Here is a 21,614-nt window from a genome sequence, read left to right as displayed (position 1 = left end):
CAACACTTTATCTGAAGGCCTCCTGGTTGGCTTTGGTGTGGAAGTGTGTTTACACAGGAAAAAAAGCAACGTTTAGTTTTAGTTAGATATTTAAAGGAGCAATAAGCATAATTCATTGTTTTAGATGGAAAGAAATAAAGAATAGTGATGTGTATGACTAAAGGTATCTTTTTAGATAGAATATGGTGTGATGTCACACACAATCTTCCTGTGTTTTCTCCAGTGTGATGTCTACAAGCTGGGCCAGCCATGCATGCATGTAAATTCATAAGACAGCTCCTACTTTAAGCTTAGCTCCTCCCTGCCTATCAAATGCTACCAGAGCAGCGAAGCGTAGGAGCAAAGTGCCCTCAGTGGATCGAAATGCTCACCTGAAGAGGATAATTTGCCCAAATAAAGTTCTCTTGCTAGAAAGAAAGTAAAGTGGGCAACACCTGCATTAAGGCGACAGATATTCAATAAATTCCTATGAATTAATAAAAAAAAAAAAAAAACAGGATAAACATGAGAGACTGTGATTACCACTCACAGGCAATGTTGATTTACATATTCAATAGATCTGCCCTGGCTGGAAATGCTAAGTCAGGTAGCCCTTTATCATTGGCTTATAGTCACATCACTGACAGCCTCTACATGTGATTTTGAAAAAATTCAGTGTTTGAGATAGAATGGTCTTCTCAGATAGGATTAATATATCTGCAGGATATATTAATCCTATCTGCTCTGGGTGTATATTTTTCTATTTAAAAAATATTCTCTACAGAATGCAATATAAAAATGGATGTTGAATTGTTTACATTCAATGTCATCAGTATAAAATACTCCGTTCAAGTCAAAATCTTTTGGTTGTGAACTAAAGATGCTTCAGATTGCTTTTCATCAGCTCTTAGTATAAAACATCAGGCGGATGGTTACATGGTCCATGTGGATGACTATCACTGATCCTCTTATGTAGATTTATCTCTGAATCTGCTATGATAAACACAAATGAGTGAAATGCATCTCCTTTAAGTTTGACTTGTTGAGTGTTTTGGCCATGAATGAATCACTCTATATAATTGTGTTTTTCATATTTTCTTTTGCTTAGTGGACTTGTGTTGTTTTGTCTTTTATGTGTATTTCATATGATTATTTGTTTCGAAGCAGGTCATAACCCAAATTTTGAAGGAAAAGGTTCAAACCATTTCAAGAAACAGAAATCTCAAAAAGTTTAGTGTGTGTTTGTAGTCAGTGCGTATTTTACTGTGATCACTTTAAATTAAATTAGAGCATATTCACTTCAGATATAACTTAATTAGTAAATGGGGTTAATTTATATTGGTGATAGGCTAATAGAAATAACATCAATTAAACTTGAAAGAAATGGCTTGCATGTTTACCAGATTTTTTAATTATTATCTGTGTAGCTTTCCCTTCTATTTAACCGTGTTTGCACTTACACCCATGAATAACAGCTACCACAATCAAGTATATTCAGAAGTTAGCTAAGCAATAAATGAAAACTACTTGTGCTTTATAAAACTGTTTTTTTTAAGTAAAAGAAAACTACATTCAGGTCAGAAATAAGCTGCTGAGAGTTAAATACAGGATTATTTCATAAGAACACAGTACCTCTTAATGTCTTTCAATATTTAGGTCCATGGTTTATTTTGATATTCATACTATTTTTGTTCAGTGACATCACATTGTTTCACCCAGAGGATTAGTGTATTTTCATTTCAATCTCTTAAACAGAAACGACGCAGTGCTCTGTACACTATGTGCTCCAAAAAGTACAACAACAACAAAAACTCACCATGATGCCAATGGTGCATTATTCAAATGTTAAAAATAGCAGGTCTTATCAAAAGATGTGTTATAAGAAAAAGCCTATCTCAAGCATTAAAAATTATTACAGCATACTGTTCAATCAACTATCTGATGGGTCAAAGTACAAGTAGGGAACATCAAAGGTTAACTTAAATACATAATACTGAAAAACTTCAGAGAACAATTACAGGTCAATTTACCATTGGAGTGAATTCAGAAGGGATTTGCCTGCAATGTAATATTAAAAGGACTCAAGCTAAATGTGATTCCTACTTAACTTATGAGTCCAAAATCAAATAAGTAAGCAAATAACTGTGCATGGACATACCGGTACCTCTATTCACATAACTGTTACCCATAGTCCACACAGCTAGAACCATTGCAAAAAATATGTGCACAACCATCTTCACACTGAAAACAATTTTTAGGTCCAGACAGCAATTTAGATGTCATCTATATGTAGAGGGTGGCTCAGGAGTGCTTCAGGGCAAAGCAAAAGCGGTGGATGAGATTCTAGTGACCCAACTGGCATGTTTGTTTGATCCTGTAACCACTACGTGGCTGAAAAGACGTTTTTCACAAAGAGGAGGCCAACGCTGACTGAAGAAGGGAATGGGCAGAATATATCTATTTCCAGAGATGTTTTGCTCCATGAACTTCTCTTTCAGATTGGGAAAGCATGCACAAGCCACTAGAAGGTAGAGGGGCACCAGAGAGCTTTATGAAACAATCATTTGGACAATGAGGTGAAATTGAAAGTGCTCCTTACCGAAAAAATTCTTAAAATCATGTTTTTTTGGCCGGCACCCTGGGGAGGTCAGAAGGAGATAGTGTACTCACTGTAGGAGGAGCGAGAGGACCGATGGCAGACTGCAGGCAGGTGGAAGAGCAAGGCAAACTCCGAGCTACAATTCTGAGCTCTGCATTTTTTTGTGACAATTTTGCTCCTGCGGCCAAGAACAGGTGAGTATGGGGTGCTGAAAAGAAAATCTGAGTTGTCATGATAGTTTTCTAAATAGTTTACTCCAGATGAAAAGTCTACAAGGTTATGGTCTAAAGAGGGCTCCAGTCCAAAGTATGACCCAGACCAGGTGAAGGAAGAGATTGTGGCACTTAGAACTAATTACTGTAGGTTCTGCTCAGAACCAGTTTCAAATAAAACTCACTCGGAAACAAGTTATTCACCAAAACAGATGAGTCGGAAATCCGTGTATCATTCGTTCTTTCTATTTTCAATTGTCAATCAAAAAACAAAAAATAAAAAATTGACTGGTTATTTTGTTTTTTGTTTTTTATGGTTAAACCAAAAACGAAAAAAGGATTTGTTTTTCATATATCAATTCTAAGCTCAGATCAAGAATACGAAATGGAAAAACGCAGAATTTGATTTTAATATTTAATCGGTACAGTTTACGTGACCCGGAAATAGCTCTTTGCGAGGCAGTGGGGTGATGAAGTGGCTACCATGGCGACACTAGAACGCTGTTTGTTGTTGCTAGTTAAAAGTACAGTGCACAGAAAAGTTTCAAGAAAAAAGTTATACCTGGAAAATCCTGCTGATTTTCTCCGTTGTCATGTCCTCCTCCTTAAGAGTCACACGCTTGGATCCTCGACCGTAACTGTCCATGGCTGATAGGTCCGACTGCCTTATCTGGTGCAGCTTGATCGAACGTGGTGGAGGTAAGCATAGATATCCATAATAAAGCCTTTATTATGGATATCTATGGGGGTAAGCCAATTGTTTTTTTTAGCTAAAGCTCCACCAAACTTCCGGGTCACGTAAACTGTACCGATTAAATATTAAAATCAAACTCTGCGTTGCTGTCCGTTTTTCCATTTCGTATTCTAGATCTGAGCTTAGAATTGATATATGAAAAACAAATCCTTTTTTCGTTTTTGGTTTAACCATAAAAAACAAAAAACAAAATAACCAGTCAATTTTTTACTTTTTGTTTTTTGATTGACAATTGAAAATAGAAAGAACGAATGATACACGGATTGTCGGAGACAAAACCAGGGAATTTGGCTCTAAATGTTACCCTGTAACCCAAACTGAACTGCAGGCTCCGGCTTTTGGGCAGTTCGGGAAGGGTGGAAATAAAATGACTGGGCAGTAGAGGTTACAGTTAGTATCCATTCCATTCTGTCTCTCTTCAGGAGGGAGTATGTTGTTCCCAAATGGTATGGTTTCAGCATTTTTCTGTAGAAGCGAAGAGGAGTGTTTTGTTGGTTCAGGTGAAATGTGGAAGTCCTGCAAAAAAGCTGAATAATGTGTTTGTTGCAACCCATTTCTTTCAGTCAATCGGCTTTCTATATGAATGGATAATGAAACAAGGGTATCAAAAAAGCTAGGCTTGTTTCGTCTATTCAGCTCATTCTTTAGGTCTTCATTCAAGGAGTTCAGAATGTAGGGAATGTATTATGGCGCTGGGATGTAGTCATGTTTCCGGCTCAGAGGTTTGCTGCAGGGTATTTTAGGCCAGATCTTTCTGTCTTTGTTTTAAAAAGACCCTTAAGCAGGCAACATCCAAGAAAAGACAAAGAATATATGCATACTACAGAATGTATTCAAAACATAAATGTATGTTTCGGCAACAAGAGATAGAAGCCATCTCAGATTTTTCACTGGTGGAAGGAGAACATTCTTAACATGCTTCAGGTAAATATGGTGAGGGAGATTGAACATTTGAGGAGCTTACTGCTCTGTGAAGAAGAAACGATTTGGGGAGGTAATTTCATGACTGCGTTTGACAGGTTACAGGGAGCGCTGATGTTAAAGGCAGAGATTATTCTTCTTCAGAGGGAAAATTCAGAGTATTGCAGAGGTTTGGAGGGTGGACAGGCAGGTGAGTGGCAGACGGGAGAGCTGAGTAATGAAACACCTAATCGGGAGAGCTGTGGAGGTATTCAGGTTCCCATAGAGACATTATATTCTAGGAATTGAAAATCCAAATGTTTAAGATGCGCGAATTTTAAAAGAGATAATATGGGAACATGTTTTTTTTTTTTTTTATGAAAGAGGACAACAAGGACATTAGTAAAGCCCTGGGAAAAGTAGAACAAAACTAAAGATGAGAATCATTACCGCTTATGTGAGCAAATGATTTGGCATCCGTCCTCTTGCTGAGCCTCCCTTTTAAGAGCCCTCCTGATGAGCATAATGAGCTGCAGCTGCAAATGTAACTTGCCAGTCATACCTTTGAAGGAAAGAGAAAGCAGCTGGATCGAAACAACCTGTGCACAGATCGGTGGACTTGAAGATTTGAAGAACAAAAATAAAATGTTCCTCTGTTTTGTCATTTGTCATATCTAATAGAAAAAATAGAAGATATTGTGATAATATGCTAAATACTAGAAACAGTTTAAGATTAAAGTGTAAAAATTATTTTATGCTTTTCTTGTGTTCACTAAATATTACAAAAGATATTTCATTTAAAAAGAAATTTTTCCTGCATTGATGTATTATGTCTTAGTCATCATTTACCAGCTATCTACAGCAGTCAATGCTTTGTTTTAAAGCCTTGGAAGACAGAGGAGAACAAAACTATTTATTTTTACCTTTCATACCAATTTGTTGCTCTGTATTCTTCTCCTTACTGTAGGTCTAACAGTGCGATCACGACTTGTTTAGTTCTCTTTTAATAGAAAAAGATTTTGTCCCTGGGAGGTATCAGAATATTTATTTTTGTCAAACTTTATCTTTCCTCAGAGAAACATCTTTTTGTTTGCATTCCCTGGGATTTGGCAGGCGAAAATACTAAAATATATGGTTAAAAAAAAGTTAAAAAAAACAATCCACTGGACTTTGTTTCTAAGTTTGAAGATGTTTTGCTTTCCATCCAGGAAGCTTTTTCAATTCAGTTCAAAATTGCGTTAAGTACGAGGCTTTATAGAGTGGACCAAAAACAAAGCCTAGTTTTGGCTTAGAAAACATGCAAATGGAACCTGACGAATGGTTTACAGAATGCTATAAATTCAGCTGTGCTATGAAGGTTCTGGAAAATTTAACTATGTTGATCAAAGGGAATCACAAAGGCTAAGGAACAGCCCAGAGAGTTTCAGGTTAAAATGAAGAGGAGTTTTAAAAAGGATTAGATTACAGATTAATACCCTGAACTTTAAACATATCACTGGTAAGAAACATGGTACCATAGCAAACCTACCAAGACATGCCTGCCATGCCAATGTCTAAAAAAAATCAGGTAAGGGGTCATTGCTAATAGAATGCCTGTATTTTTATTTGTTAGATTTTTTGAAACAAACAATATCACAGCAAACTTGTAGAAAAATGTGCTCCAGTTGGCTGAGTCGGGGGAAAAAAAGACTGCCAAAAACTTTGTTATGGAAAATGAATACAGCACGTAATCCTAGACATTCCATACACATTGGACTATAACAAATAGCAATGCATGGAGTGTGGGATTCTATTCTTCAGCAGGGAAAAAGAACTTATCAGACTGATAGATAGAGCTGGGAAACTGTTAAAGAATAGCGAGGGGCTGCAAAACACCTAAACTAGATGGAAAAGAATGTTAAACAAAGAGCCAAATACTGTAGAGCAAAGACTAGTCGATCTTATATGTAATATGTGGAAAAACTAGAATATCGCTGTTCGTTCTACTCTAAGTTGAACTATTTTGTAACATGGATGAAAATTTCGGTTTACTTGATAGAAGAAAACCCAAACAGCTTTAACTGCAGAGCAGGGTAGTCAGCACTCATTATGAATCATTTTTTATTTGTAAACCAATTATAATTTTCCTTTGCCTTCATATACAATAGCTTTGTTTTGGTTTATCTCATAATAATATATTTGAAAGTAAATAAAAAAATAAATAAAAAAATAAAAAAGTTTAACGAGTACTTTTCCAAAAAATTGCAAAAAGTGATAGGTGCCTGTATGAAGTTTTATCGTTAAGCCTTGTTTCAGCTGTTAGAAAGTGTCTTTCCGTGTTTTATGTTGCTTATTTATTTATTTTGTTATTTTTTGTAGCTTTAAGCTGTATAAAGAACAGAACAAAAAGAAAGAAGCTTGTGTTGTGGGAAATAAAGTATATTTTACTAGTTCCAATCTGAATCGTGACTGTGGTTTGTCATTGCTGGCATAACAGTCCCTAGTCAGGGCAATCTCTGCCTGCTGCTGTGAAGTGATCAGCTCATTGGAAGAGGTAGAGGGGCTTCCAACGAGTATGGTATATGGCAAGCCGACAAGCAGTTTTAACATACATTCGGTTGTACCGCCTTTACAGTCAAGATATCTCAACCCGAATTTATGTTAAAATGGCTTGCCATACCCCGCATCCCTCAGCGCGCGGACGACGCTCCCAGACGAACGCGATCATTTTTTAACCTCTCCTGTTGTATTTATTCACGGTCCAGTTCTCACTTCTCAAAAAAGGAAAAACCACCTCATAGAGAAAGGTATGTTTGATTATTTTACTATCGGTCTTTAACAACATTTTGTGCTTGGCTTTATTTTTATTTTAGCTGTGACACAATATATTTTTGTTTAGATACATCAGTGATTTATTGGCACCAGTTAATTCTTGACTTCAGTTTGTAAATGTTTTATTTTCGTTCTAGAATTGAAATAATGTCCTAAAATGTTTATTGCATCTCATTTTGCTTGTTGGTTTTTCCTAAGACTTTTTTTCTACTCTTTTCCTTTATCCACAAATGTAATTTTTTTGTTTTTATTATTATTTTGTAAGTTCTGCAGATTATTTTATTTATTCTTATTTTTAGTTTTTTATAAAATCTAAGAATAATACTATCTTTCTTTAATCTGGGTGTAAGCAGTTAATCATCCTGTTGCATGGCAGCAACTCATTTAATAGCCAATTGGTTTCTTGCTGCTTAGAAGAATCACTGAATTTCAAACTAAGGATTCTTATAAAGAAAATAGGATATAAATGTTGATTGTTGATGAGTGAGTCAAATTGGATGGTCTGAGTATTTTAGAAACTGCTCATCCATTCGATTTTCACTTGTAGAAATCTTCTTTATAGAGGATGGTTGAAAATATCCAATGAGCAGCAGCTGTGTGAAATAAAATGCCTAAGACAGCCCTTTGAAAAAAAAAAACATTAGGAAAAGGTCTTGTCCAATGAGTTTTGCTTTTGTCTGGAACATTCAGTTCTTGAATAAAAAAAGCAAAGCTTTTTACCATCACAGATTAACATTCAAGGCTGACAGAAGTAATGGTTCGGGGCATATGGTTTGTGCACGCATTGAGCCAGGTGTTGAAATATCACAGCTTACCTGATTATTGTTGCTGACCACCTCCAGCCCTTAACAAACAGAATTTATCTGTCCTCTGATGCTACTTTTAACAGGATAACAGACATGTCACAAAGATCAAACCTACAAGTTCATTGTATTCCAATACTGTCTAAAGTCACCAGATGTCAATAAAATAGAGCACCTTTGGGACGTGCTGCAACAGGAAGCAGCTGAGAAATCTGTAGCATGTGAGTGATGCTCTGATCACCAAAAGGACAACAACTTTAAAGTGGGCTTTCTAATGTCTTGTTGAATTTATAACAGATCTAATTGCGAAGGGGATCAAGCAGCCATTGATAATATATCACAGGGTAATCACCCAGAACTTAATGAATCACACATGTTTAATGTATGATATAAAGTATATTGTACAACTAACCCTTCTAAGCAATTTCCATTTCTCTAATACTGGAATTCTTGTATGCAAACAATAATGCTAAACCATGCACAGTCTTTCATAATCCAAGGATTACACATCTCTATTCAGTGCATAATCTGCATCTCATGTTATGGCCTTAAACTGCTTTCAATCTAAGATTATAAAGCCCGCCAAAAAAAGTCAAATTGATGGACATTGTGTGGAGTAAATCTAGAGCAGCGGGTTGGATTGATTAAATTCAAAACAGACAAGTGGGAACAGAGTGTCAAAGGAAAGTGAGAGAAGATGGTTCTGTTAGATTTAAAAAGGGAGCTCACATGAAATGAATAAAGAAGCTTATCTAGAAAAAGACTTTCTTTGTTTATGCAGACTTAGATACTTTTTTAACAGGTTAGAAACACAGATATTGAAACGACACCAATTTAGCTCCACTTTTCAAGTAATTTGCAGAAGATGCAGTCAGACACTCATACATTTCTCATACCAAATTGTCTTCTCTTGCCAACTTCTCATGCACTCTGTTGAAAAATAAGGAGACCAATGATGGAAAATCTGGATACAAGAGAACATATAGGCCAGGTTAAAAAATAAAATGTAAAGAGCTAAATAAATGGGTTAGGAGCAAAAGGTAAGAGGAGATCGCAATGCATAACAAAATAACAACAAAAAAAGCGTTTTTAGAAAAATTATTCTGGTGTGTTTTTTTTCCTAATTCTTATTGCTTTGAGTTTAAACTGTTACTGAAGCTGAAATGTAACAGAAAACAAATAAATCTCTTGTGACCTTTTTTTTTTCTCCCTCAGCCTCTTTGACTATCACCAGGCGGGGCTGTGGGGCGATAGAGAAGCTTTTTATTTAATTGCTCAACATCCACTTAGTAGCTTCTAAAGCTTTTTACTCATTTTTTTCATCAAGCCAATTTGGCACAAATTTGTATAGATGCATGTGTGCAGAACATTGTGTGGGCAGACCACAAAAATGTTGCTATTGTAGAATTGAACAGCCCGTTTTTTTTTTCTCTCATGTTAAAATGTGATTATATAGTTTTACTGTTTCCAAACCCTTTTTTTTTAAAGAACAGACCACCTTTCAGTGAAAGTGTTCCACGTCAAGATCAGCATGAAGATCTAGCAGGAATATTGATCAGATTGTGGCAGATCCATAAGCTCCTGTCAGTCTTTGTAATGAAAAATGTGAAGGCAGCTATGTGGCTGTAATGAAGCAGGACCCAACGCTGTCAATCTGGTAAACGAACAGCAGCGAATGTGGTCAACTCTTTTGAGGAATAAAATTGATAAGGATCAACTCATACACAACTTAGCTGATGTTGTATCGCTCTTATTACTGTACATCTGCTGTTTTCTGCTATCTGTTCATACTTGCTTGTCTTCTGATCTCACAACTATGATAACAGGTCATGTGAATATTTAACCGCGGACATAGAGATTAATTAGATGTGCAGTAACAGTGTAATTATTATCTGTAACGTTATATTTGAAGAAACAACTCCTGCAAGTGGCAGTAAAAGTCACTTTAATGTGCACACTTTGCTTTTATAAAAGTAGCTCGGTTTATTTGAGAAGATCTTCCTTACGTGGGGTAAGTAGAAGTTATATTTACATGACTAAGCATTTTGTGATGCTGAGGAATAGAATCATGTTATAATCCCAAACTGTAGTGTAGTGTATTAGATAGCTCAAGACAGTACTGTGGGGAAAACTTCAACGATAAGATAAAAAGCTAAAAACAAGGTGACCCGTGGATGAAATATGTTAAACACTTCAGACTGAGATGAAGGTACATCCACCCTACATTTATAACCACAGCTAGATCTGAGCATTTTCATCTTTGAAGAGCACAGCCAATGTCTAGAGCACAATCCATTTTCAAATCTGCTAGAAAATGTGCTGGATTTTCAGTTCCAATATGTGCAAAGCTGCTGGAGCGTAAGAGCATCCTCTAAAAGTCTGGTTGGTCTAATTACAGTAAAAGCTGGTTGCATCAACTGTGCCGTACACTGTATGCAAAAAACAGAAACAAATGGATTACTTCCCTTCAGTTTCACCACTGCAAATGTGAAGTATCTTTGGGTTTGTAGGCATAACATGAAAACTGTGTAACTTTCAGCACATTTGAAACATGCTGTATTGCAGGTCAGCGTTTTGGCAGCCAAGTGTATCCCAGTTTTCAATCAGATCGACTATGTTTGTAGAAGATATAGTTTTTTTAATGTCCACACTGGCAATGGTCCGTGATGTTTCTGTACAGAAGTTCACAAATGGTGACCTAAAATATGACCTAAATATACTGTTTAGGTCATTTTTAAATTCACAGTAAAAACCAAAAACTGGGGCGTAATTCTTATATAGACATTTTAATTTTGGAGCTAGTAAAATTAACATTATTAATTACATTTAAGGACTCTTTGAGCAACTGAATAAAGGTATAATTTAAAACAATGTTTCTGCAGTGTCAGTACATTGAATCCATGTAATATGTTGCTTCTTTCCTCTGTGATAGGATCGCAGAGGGATGAAGAATTAGATCTTTTATCTTGAAATCACGAGCTCTAGCTCTATAAATGCTGAAGAATTACAGAAATGACCTAAAATGCTCCTACTGAACATTGATACCATTTTAACATGTTTATGCACTGCATGCATAAAGATAATCCTCAAATAAAATACCTATCAGAAAATCAGAAGGTTGTAAATAACGAACTATTTTTAAAATATTTCACAGCAATCTTTGCTTTCTCAGTTTCCATGGTTTTGTTTTTTCTTTTCTTTTTTTTAAAGTTTATTTTAATCCATAAACTTTTATGTCCAATTTTAACAGATTACTTACTGTGCTCAACTGAAAAAGGACTACAACTCAGTCAGCACTACAACTCTTTGTGAGCTGTAGTGCTGACTGAGAGAAGTTCACACTTCAGACCTTTCCCACAACAAGTCACTGTCAGAACGACTCTGCTATAGTTAAAAAAATATATAAATGCTATTATTTAGAATATTAATTGAAATACTTCCTTTGGGCTTGGATAGAGAGTAAGATAAAAAAAAAAAAAAGAAAAAAATCTGGTGATATAGGGATCAAATCTTTCTCAGAAATTAACTGTTGAGAGCTGTTTTTCAGGTCTCCTATAGCAGTAACTCTCTCTATTCAAACAAGGGATAGGTAATTACATTAAGTGGCTGTCAGGAACCCTTTTTAGAAAGTCAATTTGGCATCAGTTAATTTATAAAAAAAAAAAACATAACCTCCTGCACCTTTATCATACCCTAAAAAAAGTCATAGCAGCAGTAAAATCATTTTATTATCCTTTATTCCTGTTTCAAAAGGTGCCATGTGTGTATAGTGCCTTACAAATATGTTTATACCCCTGAAACTTACTCCTGACTTTATAAAGGGAATATTCATTTGTGAAGTCAGCAAAAATTATTTTTCTCAAACATGCATACATACTGTATATATTCAGACCATTGAACAAATATTTTAATGAATCTCTGCAAAATAGCTTCAACCCAGTCAGATTAAAGATGATCGTATTAAAAAAAAACAACTGTTAGGTGAATTAAGATCTGGACTATGACTTAGGCATTTTAAAACATGAATTTTATCCACAAAAAATCCCCAAAAGCATCACTAACTAACACTTAAACCTTAAAAGGTTCTCCTTCTCTTCTCCTCAGGTACTGTTAGCCTTTTAACTTGAGTGAACATCTCTAACTAGACTCTTCTTGTCAAACCTTTAAGGTTAGATAGAAAAATATATATCTTAGTAGGCGTGCCGTTTAATTTTCAGATGACTAAAACTTGCTCTGTAAAATGTTCAGTTGTATAACTCTGATTCAGTCTCTCCAAAAGGTTTATCCTTGATAAGTCGGCTGTGTCCCTTGATTAAATAACACGTTATATCACCTCTTTGCTTGTTTCTTACAAGCTTTTTAGGCCTACCACAGCTGTCTTTCAACTTAAAACACTGCATATAATTGGCTTTTACTCACTTTGGGGGGGACTTTTCCAAAAGATGCACCTGAAATCCCTTTAACCCAAGTTAAAGGGGTGTGCTAAACTTTTTAGGTACTTGGGAAATACAATTGAAAACTATTTACTGTATAACTATGTTGGTCTATTACATACAAACCCAGTGAAATATGCTGAAGCACAGACCTATATACCAAGTTGTAAGCTGATGCCTCTTTATAGATTTTATTTTGCTTCTTGGATGTGTATTTTGTGAAATTGCAAAGGTAATCATGTTGATCTAATGTTGGAAAAGCCTTGGAAAAAAAAGAAGAAAAAAAAGCTTTGGGTGCAATCAGTAAAGCTAATTGTTCTTTTTATTGTTGTCTTAGTGATTGGTAAAATCATGTAGGAGCCACATAAAAAAACACTGTTGTCATGCCACCGCTTTATCCAACCTTTATTTCTTATTAAATCTGTGTATATTCAGCAGCAAAAAATGTTCCTCCAAATGTAGCTTCAAACATGACAGAGAGGAGCACCACTTTGAAATAATTGGAGGACGCTGTTGCCTTTTTTTTTTTTTTTTTTTTAACAACACAATGATAATGAATTTACCAATAATTTCTGTTCCTGTCACTTGGAACGTCCATAATTCATTTTCAAACACAAGTGATGTTTTTGTAATTACCTTCCAACCCAGACTGAGGCAGAAAATGTAATATTTAAAGCCTGAATAGCGAGGCGATGGTCCCAATGTCTGTAAAATCTTGTTTTTTAAAATTAAACTGATGGTTATGACAGACAATTTGTAATGACAAAAAAAAAAGACATTATTAAGTGGATATTGTATTCTGATAGCAGACTGGGTTGGCTTTCAAAAATTAGTGCTATATAATGCAATCATGCTATTATAAATCCAAATACTCACACAGACCAAAAGGGGAATGCTATTTTTACTTTTCACTTTTTTTCTTTCTATAATTATTCCCCATGAATGGTGAAAAAAGGCTCCTTTTCTGTTCTAAATTCTTTACTATCTACACAGAACAGGTGCTCATAGGGTAAATTTAGCATACATACTTATAAGATGCATTGCTCACATGTTCTCTATCTGACAAAGCTTATCACAGCCTTTGTATCTCTGTGTAAAGGCCACAGACTCTTAAGTCGGCATTCATTCACATTCTTATTCATCTCTTTGATTTGTTTCACGTTAGGTCCTTTAAGCCTTGTCTTGACCTTGTTTTACCATAGCAACATCTAAATGGAGATTCTTCCTGGATCTGGTCATACAATGGCTGACACTAGGAGGACATTCATTTGGCTGAAAAACAGATTGTCTGTCTGCTTGTGTGTGTTTCCCTGAGATTAGGATGGAATGGCTTGTCAAAGGTCAGTCTTTTGATTGACAGAAAAACGTGTGTTAATATACCAGCAGGGAGCCCAACAAATGATTTTACATGTGCAGTTCCATTATGAGACTTACATGTGCAAATTATAGGCATCAGTGTAATTTTATGGTTTATTGAACCAGTTTTGATTTCTTCTTCATAAAAGAAAAAAACATCAGTTATATTTAAAAAAAAATACTTAATATAAATATAGAGACTCAAATGTCTTCATCCACTCTCTTGCATGGTAAATATTTATGATTTACACATTCGGACAAAATTGCTGGCACCTCTTGTTTCTTGAAAGGAGTATCCAGAGTGGTCACAGAAATAACTTGAATCTGACCAAAGTCATAAATAACAATTCTATGAACCAGTGAAAGTTAGACATTACATTTCACCAATGCTTCTACAAAATTTAAATTAAGAACATGAGCTCATGACAAAATGGACAAAATGATGGTACCCCTAAAAAAGACTGAAAGTAATGTGACAAAATGGATATGTTAAACCAAGGGGTGTCTGCTAATTTGCATCACAGGTGTCTATAATCAGTCAGTGGGCCTACAGTATATAAAGGGCTACAGGCAATCACAGTTCTGTTTAGTGACATGGTGTGTATCACACTCAACATGGACCACAGGAAGAGAAGGAAAGATTTTTCTTTGGAGATTATAATTATATAAATGCATGCTAAAGGTAGCGGTTAAAAGACCATCTCCAAACAGCTTGATGTTGACATTTTTCACAAGATTAAGATCCATGGGACTATGGCCAACCTCACTGGACATGGCTGCAGGAGGAAAACTGATTATTCAATTCAGTTTATTTATATATAACAAATTAATGAGACATACATTATGAATGGTAGAAAAAGAGCCCAGACTTCTAACGGGATTTAAGTTGAACATAAGCTCAAGGAACATCATTGTCAGTTCACAACATCTATTTTTGTTTAGCCAAAGTGGGACCTAATGGAAGATAGGGAGGACACCATTTTTTTTTTATAAACTAGACTGGGATTTGCCAAACCACATGTTGACAAGCCACAAAGCTTCTGGAAGAATGTCCTTTGGAGAGATGATAAAAAAATTTTACCTTTTACTAAAACCCATTATGTTCTTGGGCAGCTTTGTTTCATCTGGCACAGGGTGTCTTAAATCTCTGCAGGGTCCAAGAAATCTTGAGACTATCAAGGGATTCTAAAGAGAAATGTGCTGCCCAATGTCAGAAATCTTGGTCTCAGTTGCAGATCGTGGGTCTTGCAACAAGACAATGACCCAAAAGACACAGCTAAAAATACCCTAGAATGGATAGGATCGAAACATTGGACCGTCCTGAAGAAGCTTTCTGTTAGCTTTGACCTAACTTATATCAAGCATCTTTCGAAGTAACAAAAACAAGCTGTCTGAGAAAAGCAACCTTCAACATTGAGACAACTGGAGCATTTTACTCATGAGAAGTGGGACAAAATACCTGCTGAGAGGTGCAGCCCTCAGACGATTCACTACTGACAGACTATTATTATAAGCCATCTGTGAGTTCAGCATTCCTGCCTGTCCTGATTCTGCCTCCTGATTCTCTGAGCCTACCTGAACCTTATCGGACCTGCCATTGTGTGTTTTTGGACCTGTTTTGTGTGCCCTGACCCCGCTTTCAGATTCCCCTCTGGATTGTCTCTGTATCTCGGATCACTTGGTTCTGTTTCTGATCCCGCTCTTGGATTCCGTTCTCTGGTTTGTCCCCTTGACAAATCTACCTGTCTCCCGCCTCTTGGATTTGACCCTGTGCATTCCTCTGCACCAACAAGTAAATGTGAAGGGATCCCTCCAAATCTACCTGGATGGATTAGAGGAATCCTCAGAGATTCACCAATGACGCCACTCGCCAACAGGCTTTTTTAGAAACTCTCAAAGTTTGTCCCAAAACTCCTAGAAGTTTAGTGACTTAGACTTAGACAACTTTTATTTCATTTTGTACAGCTTTCCCGCCATTTACATGCCTTGAAGTGCAGCAGTGGTCAAATGTAAATGTGGGAGAAAAATAAACATGAAAACATAAATAGGTAACATATACTAAGAGACGGGAAAACAGACAGACAGATAGCAGAACACTATTTTAGAGGTTTCAGAGGTCTATTAAAGTAAATTAATAACACATTCTTAGTTATTTTTTCTCTTTTTAACCAATTAACTTATTTTCTGTCATATGTAACAAATCTGTATTTCTATCACCCAATGGGTTATTTGCTGGTCATTTTCTAAGGTTTGTAATCCACTATTACATGACAGTATAGATTTACTGGGGAGTACAAACAAAGGGCTATGATTATTGGTTAATTGGTTTACTGTAGCACTTCATTCAAGGTAACCTTTTTTAGAAACAATCAATAACTGTGAAGGTGCAACTCTCATTAATACCTCCGCTAATGTATTGGAATGATCTTAGGCTAATCCATGTGACATCTTGTATTTCATAGACCTCAATACATTAATTTCATAAAACATCTTTAGCTCATCTTATTACTTATTGTGGTCAGGATGTTATACAGCCTGAACATGATGCATAACCTGTCTCATCATTTTTTTTTTATATTTCTTTAGTCAGATTGATGCACCCTTCCCTTTCTCCATTTTTTAAAAAGATTCATTAGTTCCTCTAATTATCACATCAGTCGTCCCTGCTCTTTCATCACTCCTGTTCCAAGCCCCACAACCACCAGTGACTCATTTGGGAATATTGCTCATCACATTGTTTAAGCAAATATGTTATGAGAGGTTGGATCGAATGAGGCACCCACATCCTGCCCACCCTCCTCAGCTATATCAAGATAATCAATTACATTCACAAATTTCTTGTTACAACTCAGAATAGTTTTATGGCAACAAAGAAAGCAATGATTATGAAACTATCAATAACTAAAATATGTACTTTATTTTGCTGTTAGTTGTTACAGCTGAGTATTTTTTAATGAAGTTTAGTTCCTTAGCTAAAATAATGAAATATTATTATTTATTTATGAAATATATATGAAATTCTTTCTAATCTTGTATTGGAAAGAGAAAAAAAACAACAGAAATGAAATGACAAAGTAGGTTCTTTGCAGCATTTTTTTTTCATGTTAAAATAGCATAAAATGTTCTTAGAATGAGGGCAGCTATGTATTTTGCATCTCAGTGATTTTCCTTAAAATAATGGGGAAAGAATAACTAATTAACTAATAAATGTCATGAACCGAGTACAGATGGACCCAGTATTCAAGGAGAGACAGTCATTAGGAAAGTTCAAAAAGGTTTATTAAATTAACAAAAACTAAACTAAAGTGGAGCTGTGGCTCTCGGATACTTCAGGAGGGGGGTGGGGCACCGCCCAATCTCTGACTCTCTGTGGGAGAAACACAGGTAAGTGAGCACGATCATCTGACAGAAGATTATTATCTGAGTTGGTCACTAACCTGGTTTAACAGTCCAGTCCAAGAATGTACCCAGAGCTGGGGGAGGACATGCTGGAAGCCGATCCTGGTTAGGGATCAAGAACAGACAGGAACAGACAGGAACAGGATCCAGATCAGGCAGGAACAGGAACAGGTGGCAGGATCCAGACTTCCAGGCATCCACAAGCTCCAAGGAGGGTTCAGAGTCTGACAGGGTCCGAAAGCGTGACCAGGTGGTCACGCACAGGAGTAGACAGGATCAGGTGCAGATGAGCAGGCTCAGTGGAAGAGGGTAGCCGAGACAGGACGTGGAACCGGAACTTGATGCAGGACTTTAAACTGGTCTCCTCCCTGGAGCCAGGCTTACTGAGATAAAAACTGAACCTCGCCACATATAGAGCCAAAAACCCAGAGGACTCCACGGGGGAGGAACAGTGGACGATCAGGAGACCAGACAGACTTTGTTTTTTTTTTTCTGTCCGCATTGCAAATTGTACACAAGGGGATGAATATTACAATAAATTACGGCAGAAGGTATTTTTTAGTAAGCTTTTTAACTTTAAAATATGTAAGATGCTTTTGCGCTTGGCTACGTTTAATATTTCTAATGATGAAATAATTTTTAGCTCAATAATTATGTTTGTCACACTTTAGTAAATATTACTGTTTCAAGTCGATATATTTTACTTTAAATTCACTTCCTTGTTTATAATTCTAATAATTCCACTAATCTCTTCCTGTTTCCCACATTTTAATTCATCTTCTCCTCTCCTTTGTGTTTTCACCCCATATTTACATGCAGCTAAGGTTGTGGGGGTTGTGTCATTTTTTTCTCCATAGGTCAGTGCATTCTGTTTCTAACACAGGACCAATTATTAGCTGTTGCTGTAAGGGATGAGGGTGTGCCTGTGTGCGGCATGGTAGTTATTAAGAAACCAGGATGACTTTATAAACAAGCCTCTTGCTAATAGGACCAAGTACGCTGTGTTTTTGTGTCGTGGCTGCTTTGTTTTTGTTGTGACAGAAGGAGGGCTGGTGTAACTGATCAACATTTTAGTATGCTGCAAGACACTATAAAGAAACAACAGCAAACTTCTTGAAACTTTTTTTGTGGTTGACATAATCTGTCTTCATCAGCCATGCTATCTACAAATATTTGATTTCTTTAAATAAATATTCTCTAATTATGACGTTTAGAGTAACTTGTTTTGTTTTTATTGAAAGGCTAATGAGGTATAGGTTATACATCAGATAAAAAATATGCAATGTATGTATTTCAGCTAATGCATTATAGTTTAAAGTTTTGATTAAGCCTTTAAGTGGATTAAGTGAGTAGATCTCCTTTATGAGGGAAAGTTGGAGGCAATGATCCTTGATCCAGACTGCTGCAGTTATTTCCTCTCTGATGCAGTGCTCTCTGTTTTGCAGGGGTAAAAGTTCTTTAACTCGAACCCTGAAGACACTTGCTTTCACTTTACCGCAGCCTCTCTCAGTGGGTAATCACTGTCCTACTTAAAACAGTTATGGTCACTTGTTTCCAGGACAGAGAGGGACTGCTGCTCAGGTAGCAGAGTTTATGACGATTACACTTGCGTGTAAAATACCACTTTGGGCATAATATTGATTGAGGAATAGCACTGACATAGATAAAAGCGCAAATTAGTTGATTTTATTAGATGAAAGCTCTTTAATAATGTTGGAGTTGTTCACAGTTCAACTCAGGTCCTTTGAGACATACAGTCTGAGAGATTCCTCTTTTGTTACTAGCTCTGCTTTTTCCCTGTTACCTACTCAGTGATGCCATACACCCCCATGTAAGTGCTGCATCTCATTTTATGCTATGCTGTATGCACTCTTGGACATTTCCTGACAGCAATGTACTAGAAGCTTTGTTTTCTAAGTAATTGCTCTTTCAATGTAAACTCCAATTAGTTATTATTACTTCAAAAAAGCATGTAAACCAGTTGCACTAGAAGGATAAGTACAGTGAACTAGGTATATTAGGTTGTGCCAACTAGAGCTTTATTTGTAAAATACACTAATATATTTGTTTAACTATAAAAATAATCAAATAGTATTTACTTTGACTAAATGAGGAGTACTCAGAATAAAAATGTTAGTATACGAAATGATTGCATGGAAAATTAACTTTTTAGTCCCTCCATTCATCTCATGCCACTTAATCGGTCAGGTTAGGGTTGTTGCATATCTTCAGCAGTATATAGGCGAAAGGTAGGGTACACCCTGGGCAGGTTGCCCGTTCACACACTCACACCTATAGAGATGCCAATGCACCTAACAGTCATGCTTTTAGACTGTGGGAGGATGGTGGAGTACCTGGAGTGAAACCATGCATGCACGGGAAGAACAGAGAAAGAATGTCCTGGGCTGGGAATCAAACCCAGGATCTTGTTGCTGCAAGGCAGTAGTGTTACAGGCTGTTCCACTGTGCAGCCTGTCCTACACAGCATTTCAAGGTTATTTTTTTCTTGACCAGAAATCTGATTTACTTACAGTACTAGGACCATGCAAAACAAATAGAGTCCAAATTTGGTATATTTTTACACAACATTTAGATTTAAAAGTCTGTACTACTTTTTTGTGCTATAAATAATATTTTGGTAGTGTTTTGCAATGTTTATTTCAAAGAAAATTTTGGCGAGGTTCAAAAAATGCAAAATATTTAGTATTTTGTCCCTAATATTTCAGGCAGGGTCAAAGCTACAATGGTGCTGACACCAGAAAACCATTCTATGACATCTTACCTTTACAGACGTACCAAAAGTTTCTTCTTAAATCTAATAGCTGTGAGGCTATAAGTGATTTACTTTTGTGTGTTTTTGTCAGGCAGATATTTATACCCCCTTAGGGTGTAAGAGGTTAAGCTATCTGACTCTTTATTTTGTACCCTTTATCCAAATACTGAAGTTCGTGTAACTGATATGCAATATAAAGATGAACATGCTTATTTGTCATAGAAAAAGCAATGTGTAATGAGTTGGGAATAAAAGCATTAATATAACTTTATGTTTTATAACTGTGAGAGAACAAGAAAACCAACATTTCCCATTTTTGTATTTCTGCTTGGAGAAATACATATAATAGTTGATTAAAACTATTACTAATCATAATATTGGATGAATAAAAATAATTCTAACTGGATAAGTATTCTTGGAGTTCTCCATATTCTAAATATTGTTTTCTTCTTTTCTTTTAGGGCTATTGGTGTGTCAGGGATGGGATCCTACAGGCTTGACTAATGTGTGATATTTTCTAAAACCTCCATGGAGCTCATCCAGGCCACCCAGGTTTCGTTAGTGCCACAGGACAAAACCACAACTGCCTGGAACAACAGTTCACTCCTAATATATTACCATCCTTTGCTTTCTACTGTTTCCTATGAGTCGATTCCCAGCATCAGCCAAGCTGAAGATTCCTTCCTCTTTAACAGCAGCTGCTTTAACACTACTAAAGATATACCAACGTCCCTTCCAGGGTTGGCAGGAGTTTTCATCCCTCTTATATATGGGATAGTTTGCATCGTTGGGTTAGTGGGAAACACTCTGGTCATTCATGTGATTGTAAACTACACAAAGAATGAGTCAGTCACGAACATCTACATCCTCAACCTTGCCATCGCAGATGAACTTTTTATGCTAGGTTTACCCTTTCTGGCGGTGCAAAATGCCCTCCTCTCTTGGCCCTTTGGGTCACTGATGTGCCGTGTTGTAATGACAGTAGATGCCTTCAACCAGTTCACCAGCATATTCTGTCTCACTGTGATGTCAGTTGATCGGTACCTGGCAGTTGTTCATCCCATTCGGGCCTCCTGGTGGCGACGCCCCCACGTGGCAAAGGCTATTAGTGCCACAGTATGGCTGGTGTCCTTTGTGGTGGTGTTGCCAGTGGTGGTCTTTGCAGATGTGCTGAAGGACGATGGAAACTGCAGCATCGTGTGGCCTGAACCAGCAGAAGTGTGGAAGACATCTTTTATTGTGTACACATGCACTGTTGGCTTCTTCTGCCCGCTGCTTGTCATCTCTTTATGCTACCTACTGATCATCATCAAGGTATTACTTTGTATTGAGTGTTATTAAACATTTAGAAATGCAGAAACGTTCAGGTCCTAAATATATATATATATATCTTCAGTAGAAACTTCAGCAGAATTTCCAGAGGCTTATGAGGGAAATGTGGAGCATCTTTGGATAATTTAAGATCTAACATACTAAGACGTCTTTAACCTAAAATCTAGGTTTTACATAATTTTTTACCTAATTTTAAAGGAAACAGTACAAAAAACCTCAGTACAAAACATGATCTTAATAAATCAATGGGTTCTGTTCTCTAG

The 21,614-nt window shown here is 36.4% G+C and overlaps 1 protein-coding gene across 1 annotated transcript; it reads left to right on the top strand.

Annotated features, from left to right (window-relative positions):
- Positions 1-7,053: 7,053 nt before the first annotated feature.
- On the top strand, positions 7,054-21,375 carry LOC119774840 (somatostatin receptor type 3-like). The gene is made up of 2 exons (XM_038272536.1): positions 7,054-7,230; positions 20,481-21,375. Exon 2 carries the CDS (start codon positions 20,548-20,550, stop codon positions 21,358-21,360), a length of 813 nt encoding a protein of 270 aa, XP_038128464.1. The 5' UTR covers positions 7,054-7,230; positions 20,481-20,547; the 3' UTR covers positions 21,361-21,375.
- Positions 21,376-21,614: the final 239 nt, after the last annotated feature.

The sequence above is a fragment of the Cyprinodon tularosa genome, unplaced genomic scaffold (assembly GCF_016077235.1).
Source record: "Cyprinodon tularosa strain WSP-4 unplaced genomic scaffold, ASM1607723v1 ctg834, whole genome shotgun sequence".
Classification (NCBI taxonomy): Eukaryota; Metazoa; Chordata; class Actinopteri; order Cyprinodontiformes; family Cyprinodontidae; genus Cyprinodon; species Cyprinodon tularosa.
The sequence above is the reverse complement of the archived record's forward strand: the minus strand, read 5'-3'. Positions and strand labels throughout refer to the sequence as shown.